Consider the following 17,943-nt stretch of genomic DNA (forward strand, 5'->3'; position numbering starts at 1 on the left):
CAGGAGAGATGATTCCAGGCCTTGCCACTCAAGTGCTGCAGGGGCTGCTCATCTCCACACTCTGCTACCCTCCCCGACCACGGAAGCAGTGCCGCCTGATTCCCCTTCCAGGGTGGCATTAGGGGATGGGGGGTGGGGGGTGGGGGCCCTGAGCCTCCACCCCCACCAGCATGAAGGAGATGGAGAACTCCCACCCAGCATGGGTGGGGAGCAGGGTGGTGGGAGGCAGGGCTGACTGGCATGCAGCTGCCCCCACCCTGGTGTAAACAGAAAGCATAGGGGAGCTGAACTCCCATAGAAACAAGGCAGCAAGTCTCCCCCCCCCACTCCTGTTTCCCCCCAGCAGGATTTAACAGGGGCTGGGGAGCTGAGTGTAAGCCCCAGGCAGACACAACGGAGCAGTGCAACGACGGACCAGTGAGGCAGAGGCGGGGAATGTGAACTTCCGCCTCACCTGGCAGAAGCAGGCTAAACATTTAGAACTGAAAAATACAATTAAAAAAACCTCACTGGACGGGCTCAGTAACAGAGCAAAAGTGACAAAGGACAGGCATCGGTAGACATGAGAGCAAACTGACAGAATTTACTATCAGAACAGAGAGAAAACACAATGGAAAAACACAGTCTAGGGACCTGGTATAACCGACGACAACAAAATCCCCAAAGAGCGAGCGAGAAACTGAAACAGTGTTCGAAGACATAATGGCTAAAAACTTCCCAGACTTGGCACAAAACATAAAACTGCAGATTCAAGAAGCTGAGTGAACCCCAAAAAGGATAAACCCAAGGGTATCAAGGGTAAGACATCATAATTGAATTTCTGGAAACTAAAAAAATGAAAATGTCCTCTAAAACATAAGGGAAATGAAGACATTCTCAGATGAACTAAGAGGGTTTTTGCCAGTAGACCTATCACTAAAAAATGACCAAAGGGCCCTACATATGGTTAGAGTATCGGCCCTCAGAGTAAAGGGGTGCAGGTTCAATTCCAGCCAAGGGCACGTACCGTGGTTGTGGGCTCAATCCCTGGGCCCCGTGCAGGCGCGTGCGGAAAGCAACCGATCGATGTGTCTCTTTCTCTGTCTCTCCACCTCCCTTCCACTCTCTCTAAAAGTCAATGGAAAAATATCCTCGGGTGAGGATTTAAAAAAAAGAAAATGAGCCAAGGAAGTCCTCTAAACAGAAATGGTAACAGGCTTAGAACTCCAGAAAAAAAAACTGAATGGGGAAAAATGGGAATAGTAACAGCAAACTAGTCTACTTCTTGTGAGCTTCCTAATGTACATGGTGGAAATAGTTAAGACAATTGTATCTGAAAAACGGGGCAGGTGAAGGGACCCAGAGGAAAGTAAGGTGTCTACACTGCAGCTGAAGTTAAAAAATGTTGATACCACTGACACCAGTGGATTACGTCAGTTACATCTGTTTATTGTAATATCTAGAAAAACCACTAAAAAACTAGAGAGATCCATATATTTAAAAACACTATAAACAAATCAAGATGGACTCTTAAAAAATGTTCAGACCCACAGTAAGGTTTGAAAAAAGAGACAGGAAACAGAGAAACACAGAAACAAAAGCAACAGAGAGATAACACAATGGCAGAGTTAAGCCCCAACATATCAACAATTACCTTAAACGTAAATGGTCTACATGCAGTATTTAAAAGACAAAACTGGCAGAGTAAATAAAACAAAGTTATGTAAAAATATGCTGCCCACAGAACCTTACTTCAAATACAACACATGTAGGTTGCAAGTGAAAAGACGGAGAAAGCTACACCATGTAAACATTAACACACTTTTTTTATTTTTTTTTATTTTTTACAAAAAGCAGGAGTGACTACATCAGTATCAGGTAAAGAGGCTTTTACAGCAATGATAAAAGGATCAATTAAACAGGAAGACAGGACAATTCTCAGCACCAGACAGTGTCTCAAAACACATGAAGCAAAATCTGATGGACTTTAAAGGAAAAAGACAAATTCACCCTTACAGTTGGTGATTTCAACACTGCACTCACAACTGGCTGAACTACTAGACAGAAAGTCGGCAAGGAGGAAAGGGGCTGGAGGCAGAGGAAGAGTGAAAATTGGTGGAAAAATAATAACTTAAAACAACTTCTATTGAAAGTGAGAGTCAAAGCAGGACTGCATCTGAGCACCAAGAAGATGACAACCAAGACTACAGAAGCAACACACACCTTCAGCCTAGACAACGAAGACGGAAATTGTTATAGGCTTTGCTCACCTTATGTCCGTCATCCATTTAAACAGAAATTGCAGCCAGGAAACCAAGAGAATGCCGAGACCAGAAGGGCAGCGATGGGAGAATTAAGAAAGATCTTCAAGGGCAAAGATGTGTCATTAGAGTCCAGGCTAAGACCACCCACACCCTCGTATCCCCAATCAATAGGTACAGACGCAAAAGCTGGTCAGGGAAGAAGGCTGATAGAAAACAACTGATTCATTTGAAACATGGTGTTGGAGGATTGCTTTACGAATAACTCAGGCCACCAGACAGACAAGTGGGTCCGAGAGCAAATTAAACCTGAAACGTCATTGGAGGCACGTATGACAGAGCTGAAGCTGTCCTACTTCAGGCACATCGAGAGAAGGCAGGCTTTTTGGAAAAGACAGTAATGCTGGGAAAAAGAGAAGGCAGCAGGAGGAGAGACTCCATTAACAAAGCCACAGGCGTGAGTCTACAGCTGCTGGGCGGGGCTGCCAAGTCTAGGACACCGAGGACATCGCTCATTCGTGGAGTCACCAGGAGTCGGAGACAACTCAACTGCAGTAACACACACATACAGACACACACACACACACACACACAATGTATGAAAAAAATTACCTCGACCAAGTAGAGTTTGTCCCAGGTTTGCAAGGTAATTAATGCTGAGAAGCAATCAATGTAATAATGCACCTGAACAAAGACTCACATTAAGTAAACTCATATGACCATATCAACTCATGCAGAATAAACATTTTACAAAATCTAGCACCCTTTCCATCCATGAAAAAAAACTCAGTAATCAAGAAATAAAGAGAAACTTCATCTTTTTAAAAAGCATCTACAAGATTCCTATAGTTAACCAGGTACTTAATGGTTAAAGACTAGAAGTTTTCCTTCTGTGACTGAGAAAAAAGCAAGGATGTCTGCTCTCACCACTCTTACTCAACACAGCACTACGAGTCCCGACAGTGCAAATGGACAGGAAAAAGAAATAAAATGCACACAGATCAGAAAGGAAGAAATAAAATTGTCTTTATTTGCAGATTACATGACTGTCAAGATAGGATGCCCAAGAAGTTTACAAAACAAACCTTTAGAATTAATGAGTTCAGCAAGGCTGCAGGACACAAGATCAACATACAAAAATGAATTACATTCCTATATACGAAAAGTGAACATGTGGAAACAAAAATTAAAAATACAATACCATGAAGGACTGCTCCAAAGTAAATGAAATCTAACAAAACATGTGTAAGACTTGCATGCTGAAAATTACAAAACCTACAGACCTAAACACTTAGAGAAACCTGTCTGTGTATGGATTGGAAGATGTAACATGCTAAAGATGGACATTTGCCCCTAAACTGATCTGTGGTTTTAACAGAATTCCTATCAAAAGCCCAGCAGTGGTTTTAAAGGCACAAATAAGCTTATTCAAGAATTTACGTGAGAAGGCATAGGGCACAGGCTAACCAATTTTGGAAAATACTGAATAAAAAGTGAGGCGTCACTCTACTCCCATGGCCTACCATATAACCACAGCAATAATGGCGGTGGGGTGTTGGCAGAGGACCACAAAACAGAATCCTGAAACAGACCCACACAGACGTGCCCACTGACTGTGACAAAGGTACAAACGCATTTAGACGGACAGTGGATAACCTTGTCAAGACGGTGCTGGAAAGAACACTGATCTAAACCTCACACCTTACACACACATTAATTCAATGTGAGTCACAGATCTAAATGTCATTCGCAAAACTACAAAACCTTTAGTAAAAGAGACGAGGCGAAAATCTCTGGGACCTGGGGCTTGATGAAGACTGCACACCAGAAACATGACCCGTGAAAAGAAAAACCGATGAACTGGACTGCATCGCAAGTAAAACCTTCGCTCGTTGAAGAGGGTGAAAGACAAGCTACAGGTCTTTGACAGACCCACAGGGATACTGGTGCACCCACACTGTGGGGTACCCCTCAGCTATGACCACCAAGCCACCACTGGCACACAGCTCTCGGGCGGATCACAGGAATGTCGCCGAGTAACAATAGCCAAACCCACAAGCTCACGTAGAGTGTGATGCTATTTCTACAGCCTACGTGAAATGACACGGTAGATAAGTAAAACAGATCAGTGTTTGTCAGCGCTCAGGGACCGGGAGGGAGGAAGCTGTGGCTATAAAAGCCCAAGAGTAGGCTTGGGATGAAGCCACTCAGGATCTTGATCGTGGCAGTGGTGACACAGGCCCATGCGGGTGACAAATCACACTGAAGTTAATACACACCCACTGCCACGTGGAACTGGTAAAATCGGAATAAGGTAGCTGGATTCTCCCAATGCCATTTACGGGCTGTGGACACTACATGCTATGCAAGGCACTGTCATGATGGGAAATTGGGTAGAAGTTACACAGGCGCGCTGCATTGTATTTTACAAGTGCATGTGAATCTATAATTATCTCAAAATAAAGGGCGTTTTTAAAAAAGATATAAACTGTCTAGACAGTTATCAATCACTAAATTTTATTTGGAACCAGTAAAGAAAACTTTCGTCACTTTCTATCCCCTTCGGGACCTACAAAGGGTCTACACTAGTGAAGGCAGGATCTGAGCTTTCACAAAGCAGACTATCCCAGGCTCCAGGGTGGCCCTGAGGGGCCCAAGGAACCAAACCATCCCACCTTCCACCTTTTCAAAGCCTGCATGTACCATGGGTTTAAAGAGGTAAAATGAAATGCATACTCCTATGCTTATGAATACTTAAGATGTTTATAAAATGAGGTTAAATACTTTCACTCTCCTAAGTCAACAAAAGTCACCAGAGGAGGAAGTTTCATGGAAATGCTGTGATGTGAGTGGGAAGAGTCAGGTCCGGCTGCTAAAGCACCACGGCAGAGGCCGGCTCCTCCGTCTGCAGGGCCCGCTAGTAGCCATGCTTAAAAAGTAAAAAGAAACACGTCAGATTAACATCAAAAGTACATTTTTACTGAATGGCCAACAAACACATGAAAAGATACTCAACATCACTAATTCTTGGGAAACACAAATCAAAGCCATAATGAGATACCACCTCACATCCATCGGGATGGCTATGTCAAAAAGCCCAAAATAACCAATGCTGGTGAGGACGTGGAAGAACTGGAACCCTGTGCACCGCTGGCGGGAATGTAAAACGGTGCAGCCACATTCCTCAAAAACACAAACCAGAACTAGCCTATGACCCAGCAATCCCACTGGGAACATGCCCAAGAGAAGTGAGTGCAGGATCTCGAAGAGACATTTGCACACCTTTGCTCTTAATGACATTATTCATGACAGTCAAGAGAGGGAACCAACCCAAACGTCTGGCGACGGATGGACGGCTGAAGAAACTGTGGTCTCCACACGCCATCCAGCCTTAAAGGAAGGGAATTCTGACAGCTGCAAAACGGGTGACCCCGAGGGCATTATGCTGAGTAAAATAAACCAGCTACAAAAGGACAAATTCTGCAGGATCCCATTTAATAGAGGAACCTAGAAGAGTCAAAATCAGACACCGATAAAACGCAGGCTGCCAAGAACTGGGGGGAGTGGGAAGTGGGGAGTAACTGTTTAATGGGCATCGTTTCAGTTTACAAGATGAGTAAGTTTTGGGAATTGGTTGTACAACAGTGTGAATTTACTTTTAACACTACCGAACTGTACACTTAGAAAAGGTTAAGATGATAAATTTTATGAGATTTTTTACCCCAATGACTTTTTTTTTTTTTTTTTTACATTTTATCCATTGTATCCAAAATATCTCAACATATATTAGTATGAAAATGACTGGGGCTATTATTTCACCCTCTTGTTCACGTATAAGCCTGAAATTCCCACGTGAACTGACACTGACAGTACATCTGATGGGGACTAGTCCCGCCTGAAGGTTCAAAGGTTCAATGCCACCCGGGCTCCCTGCCAAGCCTGTGCTGAGCTAGACCTTCCCTGTCGCCGCTACATATCTGGAGGGTCTTTTCCTTGGACAGGTGACTGCGCTCAGGAAGCTCTTTGGTGGCTATAGGCAAAGCCTGAAGGCCTCTGAACGTCTCCTGAGCATCTGCCTCCCTCTGCCAGGCCCTCAGGACCTGCAGAACATCGTGCCTCCTCGCCTCAGAGCTCACACACCGAGAGAGGGGCGCGAGCAGGACCCTGAAGGACACAGAGAACACAGCTCCAATGTGCCGGGGAGGAGTGTGAATGTGAAGTCATTTACCCAAGTGACACGTGGGAGTGAAGCACTAGCTTTCACCCCTATCCTCACCTTTCTCAACTCGGACTTTCCACAGTACTGACTACACCTTCAAAGCGTGACTCCGGACAGCACTGAGTGCACGATGTGTGTGAAACACATCTGGTGAAAGTGTGCGCAACAGGAAAGGCACTCAGCCACCAGCAGCCGCCAGCGGCTTTGATTAAAATCATCATTCTTCCCCGAGAGAGCATCTGGCACTTTGTCCTCCCGGGGTGAAAGGAGGCTAAAACTTGGTCAAGTGAAAAGTGATCTCCCACAGATATTCTGTGAACGTAGCGTCAGAAAACGACTCGGAGATGTGGAGGAAAACGTGAAGGTGTTGCTAGCTGCTGTGCGTCCCACACGGAAGGCACTTTCTCAGTAGAACAAGATGCAGGAACAACACTAATATACGCTGTCCTCCACCCCGTGTCTCTGAGCAAAAACCATCTACGGACATGGGTGCCCCTGGCTAAGGAGAGCCCTCCCATAACCTCACATTCGTGCCCCGCTGGTGGAAAATGACCACAAAGGCGTCTTTGTGAAAAACGTATTTTGCAATACATTATCAAAAGCTTCATTGACAATCTTAATGGATGTGGTTGAGTAAGGAACAGTGACTATGGCCCTAAAGAAAAGAACCAAGTCTACCAACTCAGCAAATGTCAGTGGCCTTCAGGAACCGAACTATTTCACCAACATCCAGGAAAACGTTCTGGACCACAAAGATGTGATTCCACGGGACGGACCCTCCTATCTCACTGCCCTCTTCTCCTACCCACCCCCAGAGCTCCCCACCCCCGCTCAGCCCCCTCCTCAGCTAATCTCCCAAAAACTAATCCTGAAAACTTACCTTGGTATGTTAACTTCAGACAAACTCTTTATAACTCATCATTTAATCCCATGCATTCTGTCGCCACACCCATCTACTGAAGTGTCGTTACTATGAAATTACACCTCAGGATCCATCACTGTACTTCCAGGTGTAACCACAAGTTTGCTTAATAACTGAGATTGTGATCTATAAGGCCCTCCATCTGTCACCTCAAGTAACGGTGCGAATACCTTGTCACTAGCTTGCTAAAGAATATGTCACCCAAAAAGCCATCATGCCACCCTTACACTAAAAAGTACACTAACTGGCCCATACCCGGTTAACAGGGAGAAGGAACTATTCCTGCGCATGAAGCCACCACCTGCAGAGACTGGTTTGGTCTGCAGTGAAACACTGTAACAGCTTCTGGAGGCTCCTTAAACCCATAGGTTGTTAAACACACACTCCACTGAGCCCTGTGAATTCACTTAGTGAGCAAGAAAGCTGTGGGCTCATGTACTCAGGATTATTTTCATGGGCAGAAACACATTTGCAAGCACCAAGAACTTCTAAGGTTGAAATGAGTTCAGGAGCCGTACCAACAGCAATAACGAAAGGCACAGCAGTAATAAAATCTCTGGCTCCTTCTCCTGAGGAGGGGTCCTAATAAGGCACGGTGGTCGCGTGGTGCCCTGGGGGATTGGTCTCAGGACTCCCGTGGACACCAAAACCCATGCACGCTCCAGTATTCGCAAGCAGGTGACAGCGAGGCATGCCTGTGCATCGCTTCATGCGCACGGATTCAGAGCCACGTTCGGCACAGATGGCAAATTCGAGTTTTGCTTCTGGGAACCTGCTAAGTTTTTCTCCCGGCTCAGCCCCCCAAATACTTTCCATCTACAGTTGGTGACTCCTCCCTGCATATGAAGCCCGTGGATACAGAGGGCCGACTGTATCACTCAGCGTTAGCACGAGACATGCAGGCAAATGTAGCTGTTGCTGGTTTTGTGACTTGTGCCTGCCACGCCCCCAGGGTGCACATCCTCTGACAAGTGGCCAACCCTCTAAGCCTAGAGGGTCTTTCTCTCCCTGTGACATGGGGACAGACCTACACAGTTCTCACCTCCCTGAAGGTTATGAAGACCGAGACCAACAGAATTTGCAAATCCAGATTTGTCACTGTCCTCTAGCAGTTAAGAATCTCCTCTGGTGACTTTGTGTCACTTATGTTTCAATAGAATCAATACTCAATTTCTTAATCGATAAACGCTGCCAACCTGCTCGTATCTGGTCAAAGCAGGAAGGACTAATCTGGAGCAGACGGAAAGGAGAACCAGCTGAACCCTGATGAAGGAACGAGCCTTTCCCATCAGTGGGGGACAGCGATTTGAACCCACACACTCACCACGCCCTTGCTGCCTGGACTCAAAGCCACAGGCCAAGGGTGAAGGGTCTAATCAAGCTTATAGCTGCCAATGTCTAAACATCAGGACATTTGACATCAAATCTGAATCCTTGCATTATCTTACAAGAAAGCCCACCAAGACCACACCCCCCCAGGGCCACAAGTGGGGGGGGGGAGGGGAAAGGCTCTCCAGTTTACCCTAATCCCACCAGGTCAGCTTCCTCGCCGCTGGTACTGCCAGCTGTTTCTCAGCACTGATTGCCACTCCTGGTTCAGACCCTAAAACTGCCTTTCATCCCTGAAAATAAAAACCCATAATCGAATCTCACCAGGACCACGTTAAAACTCTCTGAGCCAACAAAATAAACGCAAAGAAGAATCTGAACAGAAAACAGCACGTTCATGGCTCTGTGCTGGCACTGACTATAGGTCAGTTTGTTTCATCTCTTCACACCTCTGGCTATGTTACGCTCCCTGCTGTAACTGGCTTGAGTCCTTCCCAAGTGGAATGTCATTAATAAGTAAATCTTAGTGACGAGAACTCGCCATGTCACACGGTGACAGCAGCAAAAGGACTCCAGCTTTGCTGCCCAATAAGCTGATGCTTGGACCTCAACCTCTTGCTGCCACCAAACCTGGTGGTATTTTTTTAAACGCTGGTGTGATGTCCTGACACCTCCTCCATTCCTATCAAGATATGGAATAAGTCAGTGATTCTAAAACGGGCTGTAAATGCCACACTCAGCCTCTCAGTAGATAGTCAAACAGCCACAAGTCCACTGCCCTTCCCCAGAACTGCTTACCCATTGCATTGAGATAATGGTTGAAGGCCTGGCAAGGAGGACTCGGGGTTTGTGTTGATTTGTCACAACTCATGGGTGCTGGGCTCCTGTCTGTGTCAAAAGAGAAATACCCACTGGAGGATCGAGACAGCAGGGAGGATCTTCTCACAAAGATGAAAAGCGGGGATCTGGTAGCAAAAGGCCCAGGGCTGGCCGGTGGGGCCAGCGGGCCCTGAGGGCTGCCGTGGGGGCAGCGGTCCCCTTCGCCTTCAGGATTACCTTGTGGCTCTATCTGTACAGAGCTGGGGGCCCCAGGCCTGAGCTGAGGAGGCCTCTCCGTGGGCTGTAATTGTCCACCTTCTCTGTCACACTCAGAACTTACATCAGAAGGTTGCTTGGCCATTTGGTCTTTTTTTCTGCAAGTAAAATAAAAACTAAGATTACCTTAAGCAAAATCATCACAACAAAATAACTAAATTAGCTAATTTTCATGTACTCCTTAGAAATTAAGAAATACTTCAACAGTAAGTATATTTCTCTGCCTATCTTCCAGATAAGAATAAAAACACGTAAAATAACAAAGGCGTTATTATTTGTGTTGGGGGCATTAACCTTCCTGCCACCAAACAAAACACACTGACAACGTCTATGCGGGGCTGGTGCTGGAACACAGATTCAAGCTTTGGGGGAGGCAGCGGGTCTGAAGCCTATTCACAGGGCTCTGCTCAGAGCCCACTGGACTAAGCCAGAACCTCCCGGGGACTCTGATTCCTTGGTTCCCAGGACTAGACCCTGCGCTTGGGGCACAGAAGTGCGCGCAGAGGCAGCAACTGCAGCCGGCTGGCCGCGCTCCCCGCTCTGGCCCCATTGTTCTGCCGAAAGTGCTGAGGGCAGCAAGTCTGGGGAGCTTTGGCAAGGGCCGTCCGTCGTAGTAAGTGCGTCACAATAGAGTTTGTAACTCTGAGCCGCTCGGCCCGCTCCGCTCCCGCCCGCCCGTCCGAGGTCCTTCCCGCGGGGGCAGCGCAACGCACCCACCCGGCAAAACTTTCCGCAAGTCCACCCGCACTGTTAGGTGAGCACCTCCAAATAGGGGGTCCCCGAAGCTGGCCCCGGACGCCCCGACAAGTTAACAGTAACCCCGCGCCCTAGGCGACCCGGGGCGCGCGGCTCCTTCACCCTTAGATCCTCCCTCTCCCCACGAGCAAGCTAAAACTCACGTCCGACCCTTCCCTGCCGAGCGTCGCGTCCGGGCCCGGGCCCCGCGGCGTCGTGCGCGCACCCTTCGCCGACCCGGAGCCCCCAGACCGTCACCGCGAAGGCGGCGCACCAGACAAAGCCAGGGACCCGCGCTCAGAGGCCGCGGGGCGGCGCAGAGCCCGCAGCTGGCCGCGTGCCCACTGCCGCGATCCGCTGGGCCGCCCAGGGTTCCACGCGCCGTGCCTCTGTCCCGCACCGCCCCGGCCGCCGCCGCCGGGAACATCCTCCCCTCGGCCGCTCCTCCCCTCGCGCACTGCGCCCGCCGCCGCCGGCTCTGCCGCCTCCCCGCGCCGCTGGCGCCGGTGCCCGCGCCCCCAATTGGCCCGCGCGCGCACGCTCCGGGCCCCAGCCAATCGCCAGCCCCGGTAGGGGCGGCGCCTACCGGCTAGGCCGCCAGAGGCCAAGCGATTGTTGACAAATTCGCCTCCGCGCGCGGCGCGGGCCACGGCGGGGACGATGGCTCCCAGGACTCTGGTCCCCTGCGGACCGGCTACCCGGCCTACCCCTCTGCCCGTTCCAACGCCGCGCGCGCCTCAGCGGCTCCCGCCGTCCAGAGGAGCCGGCCACCTAGGTCCTAGGAGACAAAGCAAGAGCCGCAGGCAGTCCTCCGACTCTGGTCCTCGCCGCTGGCCGCCGCCTCCCCCCGCCCCCGCTCAGGTCCGTCCCCTCCCCCGCCGCTGCACTCATCCTTTCCAACTTCCTCCCTCTTCCACCCCGAGAGCCGTGGTCAAGCACCAAATCCTAGTGGCCAGCCCGAGGGCAGGGCACCTCTAGCAGCACCGCGAAGAGTCGGGCTGCGCTTGGGCACGCCCGAGTCGCTAAGACTACCCGACCGGCCCCACGGACGGAGCAGGTTTGCTGCCCGCGCTCGTCCACCGTGTGGCCCCGGTGGTGGAGGAGGAGGAGGTCTTGGTCTCTCGCTGTCCTTGGCTCGGGAGCCTGGCAGGTCTGCAGAGCGATCGCAGACGGGACAGGGACCCGAATGCGTCCGAGAGCGTGAACGCGGCGGCTGCCCCGAACCCTCGGCCTGATGTGCACAAGAAAAGCCGAATCTCATCAATTAGTCCCCAGCACAGCTCTGCAAATCCCCGGCATCGAGCCGCACACCAAAGACCGGCTCCTATCGCTCGACCCGCGACTTCCCGGCCGGGCGCTCAGCTCACACGGCGCAGCGGCCTCGGTTCCCGGGCCGGCGCGGGGAACGCGCGCTGCTTCTCCAGCGGCCCAAGACGCTGCACCACCGCGCGCGCCGCATCACGGTCGGGTCCATAGTTCCACTAAGCACTAGCAGACTCCTGGAGGACAACATCTCCCCAAAATGTGAACCTGCCTTGGGAGAGGACCCGACCCGCTCCGATCGCCACTTCCCGCCGGGCTACAGGCGGGACTGGGCGTGTGTCTCGGCCAACACGTGCGCGGGAAGCGGGTAGGAGGTGAAACGTGTGGCTCCGGCGCCCGTCATCCACGCGTCCCGCCCCCGCCCGGGAATCCGGAGGTATTTACCTTGCGTTTCTCAGTCCGAGAGTCAGAGTCAGACATTGGGGGGGCGCGGGCCAGGGGAAGGCGCTGAGTTTGTGGCGGCGGGGACGGGGTGAACCGAACAGCCCCAGGCAATGCTGGCCTCAGTGGGCAGGGCGCGCCAGACGTCTGAGAGGACCCGGCGGCAGCGGTAGCGGCGATACGGATCGGAGCGGTCAGAGGAGCTCAAGACCTGGAGGCGGCGCGGAGCGAAGTGAAACCTGCGCGTTTGTGCAGCCCAGCTCCGCGCTCGCGGCCTTGCACCCGCGCCCAATCACTGTGGGCCCCGCCCCCGCCAAGGCCCGCCCCGCTCCGCCCTGTCGTCCCACCCCCTGGCGCTGCGTACCCGGGGGCGCCAGCCGGGCAGGTAAAGGCGGGGCCGCTGGCCGGTTCCCGCTGCGCGCGCCGCCCGCCCAGACCCAGCCGGGAGAGTGTTTGCCGAGTGACTCAGGCTGCAGGCCGCCGGGAGTGCACCCTTCCCCCCACCCCAAGTGCTTCTTCGACTCTCTCCCGCCCGGTGGCGGCCGCGCTGTGCGCGTGGAACAGAGGGGGCGCTCCTGGCACAGTGAGCCCTCCGGGCCGCTTGCTGCAGCCCGCGGAGTCTCAAGAGGCGGCCCAGAGCCCTGGACTCGCTGCTGGAGTTTCTCTTAGCCGCTCTGGGGCGGGCGCGAGGATGGGTTGGACCCTAAAACGCGCGGGGCCACGGTGGACAAGGGCGTCTCTACGCAATCCCCACTCCCAAGAGTCAGGTCCTCGGGCCGGACTCGATATTCCGGCTGCTCATCTTCCTCTGGGGCGCCCTGCTCATGCCACCTGCTGGGCTACCCAGCCTTTCTCCCGGGCCACACCTCGGCTAAGTGGTGGAGCCATTAGTGGGCAGAAACCAGAACAGAGCGCCGAGCGATCCCCAAAGCCTCTTTCTGCAGCGCGGTAGCGAGACGGGAAGCGAGCGTGCACCGAGCAGGTAAAATAAGGAAATGAAAAAGTAACTTAAAAAAAAAATCCTTTTAAGAAAAATAATAAAAAGGACCAAGAAGAGCTATAGTCTCCAGGTGAGAGAGAGGGTGGTGCCTCCGTCCAATTGGGATCCTCAAGGACTTTTGGGCTCAGGGAACTGTCCCTCGGCTTGCTGAGGCCGGTCGGTGTAGGCGGCCGCGGGGTTCCAGCCTGCATGGGGAGCGCAGTACCTCCAAGCCCCTCTGCCTGAGCACCTTCTCCCCTTCCTTCTTGGAATCCGAGATCCCACCCCTCTCCTTCCCGTGCGCCTCCCGTGTTTCTTGGGGTCCGCACCTCCATCTGTCCTTCCGGAGCACGTCCTGCGCGCCCCTCCCTGAGCTCCCCAGGCTTTGAGACTCGCGATTTGGTGTAAGGTCGGTCCAGAGAAGGAATAGCTCTCACCGCGGGGAGCCCAGGCTGGACGGATTAAAGAAACTCAATTTAGGGGCCGCTGGAACCAGCACCCCCGATAGTAAAGGGAGGGTCCTCGGTATTGTCTCGCTCTTTGGCCACTTGGGTCAGTTTTTATTTGTGAGCAATACAGAAGGGCACCGTGACAGCACAGCCCCAGATTAAAGTCTCAGTGCATCCTCGGGCAAGTCCTGAGCGAGTGATGCAGGGGGGTGGGGGTAGGTTTCCCTGCAGAAGGGTAAGGACAGGCGTGGACGTGGCCAGGGGGACGCAGAGGCCGGAGGTCTATCCTGACCGCGATTTGGAGCTTCTGCTCAGGATTGTAGGTAGCAGCCGCGGGCGAGCTTTGCGCGGTAACCGCTTGGCGTGGCTCGGGGAACCAGTCATAGAACCGGCTACTCCCGCCAGGAACCCCAACCCACCCCGCTCCCAGGTGCTCCGGGCCTGAACAAGGCAGGTAGGGGCCGGGGAAATCAATCAATCAAACAAACAAACAAACAAACAAACAAACACAAAACGCACCATGCAGCTCCACCACGTCCTCGCTGCCCACTCTAGCAACCCGATGAACACTTTAAAAAACAAAGGCAGGAGGAAAGCAACCTATTAGGTGCTTTTATCCGGCACACAGCCTGAAGGTTGGCCAGAAGGCGGCTGTTTAGTTCACCCAGACTGTGCTTGGGGAGTTTGGGCGAGGGCCCCGGGCGCGCCGGTGGCTGGCAGCCCTTCCCGCCCAGTCCCGCAGCATCCAGCGGTCCTCCTGAACCCGGCCAGAGGAGGGGCAGCGAGAGAAGGGTGTTCGGCACGGATGGCGCTCTTGTGGACACGGGCGGATCGGAGCGGAGCGGAGCCTGCTCCACGACTCGTGGAGCGGGAGGGCGGAGGGTGGCTTTAACAGAAAGGGCCGCGGGCACCTGAGACACGGGGAATCCGGCCCTCGCCAGGCACCTGGGAGTTGCCAGGGTGGTCTCTCCAAATTCCGAAACCTACTTACTGCGGTGCATTGCCCGCTCGGCCACCCCACCCTTCGCAAGCCGCAAGATAGCCTTCGCGTCGCTTCATTTCTTTATTAAACGTGGAATCTGCGCTTCTAGAGAACATAGTACAGTTGCCCTTGGTGAAAACGTTTTCCGCGCGCTGTCCTGCCGCCGGGTGCCGCGGGACTGGGAGGACCGCTGAGCCGGTGCTCGGAGCGCCCAGCGCAGGCTCCCGTCAGCCGCACATTTCCTCGCGGAGCCGGGGAGGCTCTGACTCACTGGAGCAGCTTTGCTCGCTGAGCTGAACTTCTGCCCGCGGGTGTTTGATTTCCGCGCTTTGATTTTTTTTTCTACTCAGCACCACAGTTTTTCAAAATCACTGGGAATCTTAGGCACCGCTGCCAGCGGGAGACCGTGGGTTGCACCAGCCGTGGGGGTTCCCCCGAAGCTGGAGAGGTGGCATGGGTGGTCGGGTAACAGGGAGAGGGCGCAGCACTGCGTGCACCCCCTTTCAGACAGCCCGGGGAGTCTCGCCAGCCTTGCCGGGACGGGGCTCCGTGGCCCGGCCTCTGCTCCAGCTCAGAGTCAGAGAAGCAGTGTGGGTGGCAAGTGAACCACCAATCCTGCCCCTGCATCCGCTGCAACCTGGCTCTGGGTGTGGGCCCCCTAGAGCGCGCCCTTTCCTGGGCCTGGGGCTGCTGCAGCCCAGGGTAGAAGGCCCAGGTGGCCCGGGGGTTGGCGATTCCCGCGATTGCGGTGCAGATAGGTGTGCGGAATGGTAGAGGCAGAGATCACCCTCAGGCATCGTCCTTCACGGGGTCACACAAGCCCAGCAACTGCAAAACAGGACGCAAAGGAACAGGTCAGATGCTGGCTCACTCACAGTGGCTGGACGCCCACCCCCAGCAGCCGGATTTCCTGGGACCAGGAGGGTAAATACCTTCGATTTTGAATAAGCCTTACAACTTGTTCACAAGCCTTTTTCATCTTAGGAATTCTTAACTCGGTGACACCTAGGCTGGCAGAAGCCCACTTATTCCTTAAAAGGGCGGGGGTGGACTCCAAATCAGCTGGGAGCTCCAGACCAGAGACTGAGAATTTATCCCCCCCTCCCCCTCTGCCCACTCCTGCAGCCCTCCTCCTCCCTCGGGTCCCCTCCATAGTGCCTGGAGTGCCACCCTCTGGCGCTCACAGGCAAGTGAACTGGTAGAACTTTAGAGCCATTGAACTTCAGAGGCCAGCTGGGTTCTCCCCAGCAGCACGTCCCTCCCCGAGCCCCACCTCCACCTCCCGTGTCTCCCCCTATGTCCACCTCCACCCCTAGGGTGGCAGCAGGCCACAGCTCCTAAAATGCCAAGCAGTGGTTGACTGCTGGGGGGGGGGGGGGGGAGGGGCGGGATGGGCATTGGCAACTGTGCGTCTTCCCCTGGCTGCTGCTGGAAATCCACCACCTGCAGTTAGCGCCAAGGAACCCTCAAGGCCTCCCCACCTTCCCACCTTCCCGTGTCTTCTACAACCACTGGGAGGCAGGATAAGACATTCCAGCAGAAGGGAGGGGGAGATGCAGTCCAGTGATTTTGGAGACGCTGCAGTGGGTGTATTTTATTTCATTTTCCAGGGTTTAGATGCCAGTGCATTTTTATCACACCCCTCCCCCCTCCCCCGCCAAAGCTACCAAAAATAATAGATTGCTTTTCTAACAGTAAACAATGGCTTCCCTTTCCATGAACCAGCTACACACTATTCTCTCTTTTTCCCGTTTTCAGTCAGCTGTAAATTTCTTTCACCAAATTACAGTTCACCCCAGGTTTTCATGGTTTACTTTTATGGTTTTAAACACATCACCTAACCAGCCACACCTTTGCTCTCCTGGGAGTGGTCATCCCTGGAGCGACACTGAGGCTATTGGACCACAGTTCCTTGGCAGCAGTCCCAAAGGCAATTCCAAGTGTTCAGAGAAGGGGAGCGGGCGGTCCAAAACTGGGGTGAGGGTGGCATGGGGGAAGAGCATGAATTTTCATAGTCCCACAATACAGTGCCTCCTCCTTTCAAATGTGCTCTATTACATCAGTAATTTCTAATGAAAACCTTCATTCTTTATGCACTGTGGTTAAGCACCATCAAATCAGTACTGAAAAGACTTTGATCATATTTGCAAGAGGCACCGTGATGAACTTTCGCTGACCAAGATTTCAAAGTTTGTAATTAATACTCTTGACAAATCCCTGAGTAATCTGTCAGCTCTCAAAGTCTTTAACCACAAAGTTCAAAACCATGAGATGGGTAGTCCCTATACCTCCTACATATTGTGATACCAGTATTCAAGGTCATTTTTCCTTTGGGTTTGCATTAGAAAACTCAACCTATTTTTTTTTTTCATACTGAACAACGGGGAAAATTCAATAATAGACTAAGTTTAAAAAGAAGGAATTGATGGCTGGTGCAGAAGAGGGTTGCCTCACTCGCACTTGTTCAGAGAGTCACCCCTCCAATGACACTGAAGAGGAAGCTGTGTGATGGGAAAGACCAGAGGTTGACTGCTCAGACTCTTTAGGGTCTAGATCAGTGGTTCTCAACCTTCCTAATGCCGCGACCCTTTAATACAGTTCCTCATGTTGTGGTGACCCCCAACCATAAAATTATTTTCGTTGCTACTTCATAACTGTAATTTTGCTACTGTTATGAATCATAATGTAAATATCTGATATGCAGGATGTATTTTCTGGGGTCGTGACCCACAGGTTGAGAACCGCTGGTCTAGATGGAAGGATCAGGCATTGTTCCTGTTATAATGCGTTTCACAGTGATCCCAGGTATTCTCCCACCTCTGCCTGTGAGGAGGATCATCATCATCATCATCATCATCATCATCATCATCCTTTCACTTACAGAGTAGGCACTGGGGTCCTCGCCTGCATTAGGGACCATGCAGGGCACTGGAGTCTTCGTGGTGCTCCCTGTGGGACTTTTTACAAATATGATCTTAATAAAAAATAAACTTAGGTAGGTAATGTCGTGTGGATTATTACACAGTTACAGCATATTTTACTACCAGGGAGCCCTTTAGGACTAACCAAAGTACTCTGAAAGTTTAGTTTTCTTACCAAACATACGCTTCCATCTAAGCATAAAAATGGTGCATGTTGCAGGCCCCCCACCCCATCCTGCCAGTATGTGACCCAGTTATGCTGGGCAGAGCACCCCAAGCCCACCGTCTCTATACAGAAAATTATGGTGAATAGCTTTTGAAGAAGCATCAATGAAGAGATGGCTTTTCAAAGTAAAAGGACACAAACA

The 17,943-nt window shown here is 52.0% G+C and overlaps 1 protein-coding gene across 10 annotated transcripts in view; it reads right to left on the reverse strand.

Annotated features, from left to right (window-relative positions):
• The window catches only part of BCL2L11 (BCL2 like 11), a 43,533-nt gene extending 31,049 nt beyond the window's left edge, over positions 1 to 12,484 (reverse strand). For 2 of the 10 annotated variants that reach the window (XR_004967223.1, XR_004967224.1), the window contains exons 1-2: positions 10,705 to 11,059; positions 9,509 to 9,903 (exon numbers count right to left, since the gene is read on the reverse strand). Coding sequence is in view for 8 of the 10 variants with exons in the window: in XM_036306797.1 (XP_036162690.1) it covers positions 5,027 to 5,169; positions 9,509 to 9,903; positions 10,705 to 10,967 (801 nt within the window). In the remaining 2 variants the exon portion in view is untranslated. Of the gene's footprint in view, positions 1 to 1,788; positions 5,170 to 9,508; positions 9,904 to 10,704; positions 11,062 to 12,247 lie in introns of those variants that run through there. The other 8 variants (XM_036306799.1, XM_036306798.1, XM_036306797.1 and 5 more) reach the window with 8 other exon arrangements.
• Positions 12,485 to 17,943: the final 5,459 nt, after the last annotated feature.

The sequence above is a fragment of the Myotis myotis genome, unplaced genomic scaffold (genome assembly GCF_014108235.1).
Source record: "Myotis myotis isolate mMyoMyo1 unplaced genomic scaffold, mMyoMyo1.p scaffold_m19_p_43, whole genome shotgun sequence".
NCBI lineage: Eukaryota > Metazoa > Chordata > Mammalia > Chiroptera > Vespertilionidae > Myotis > Myotis myotis.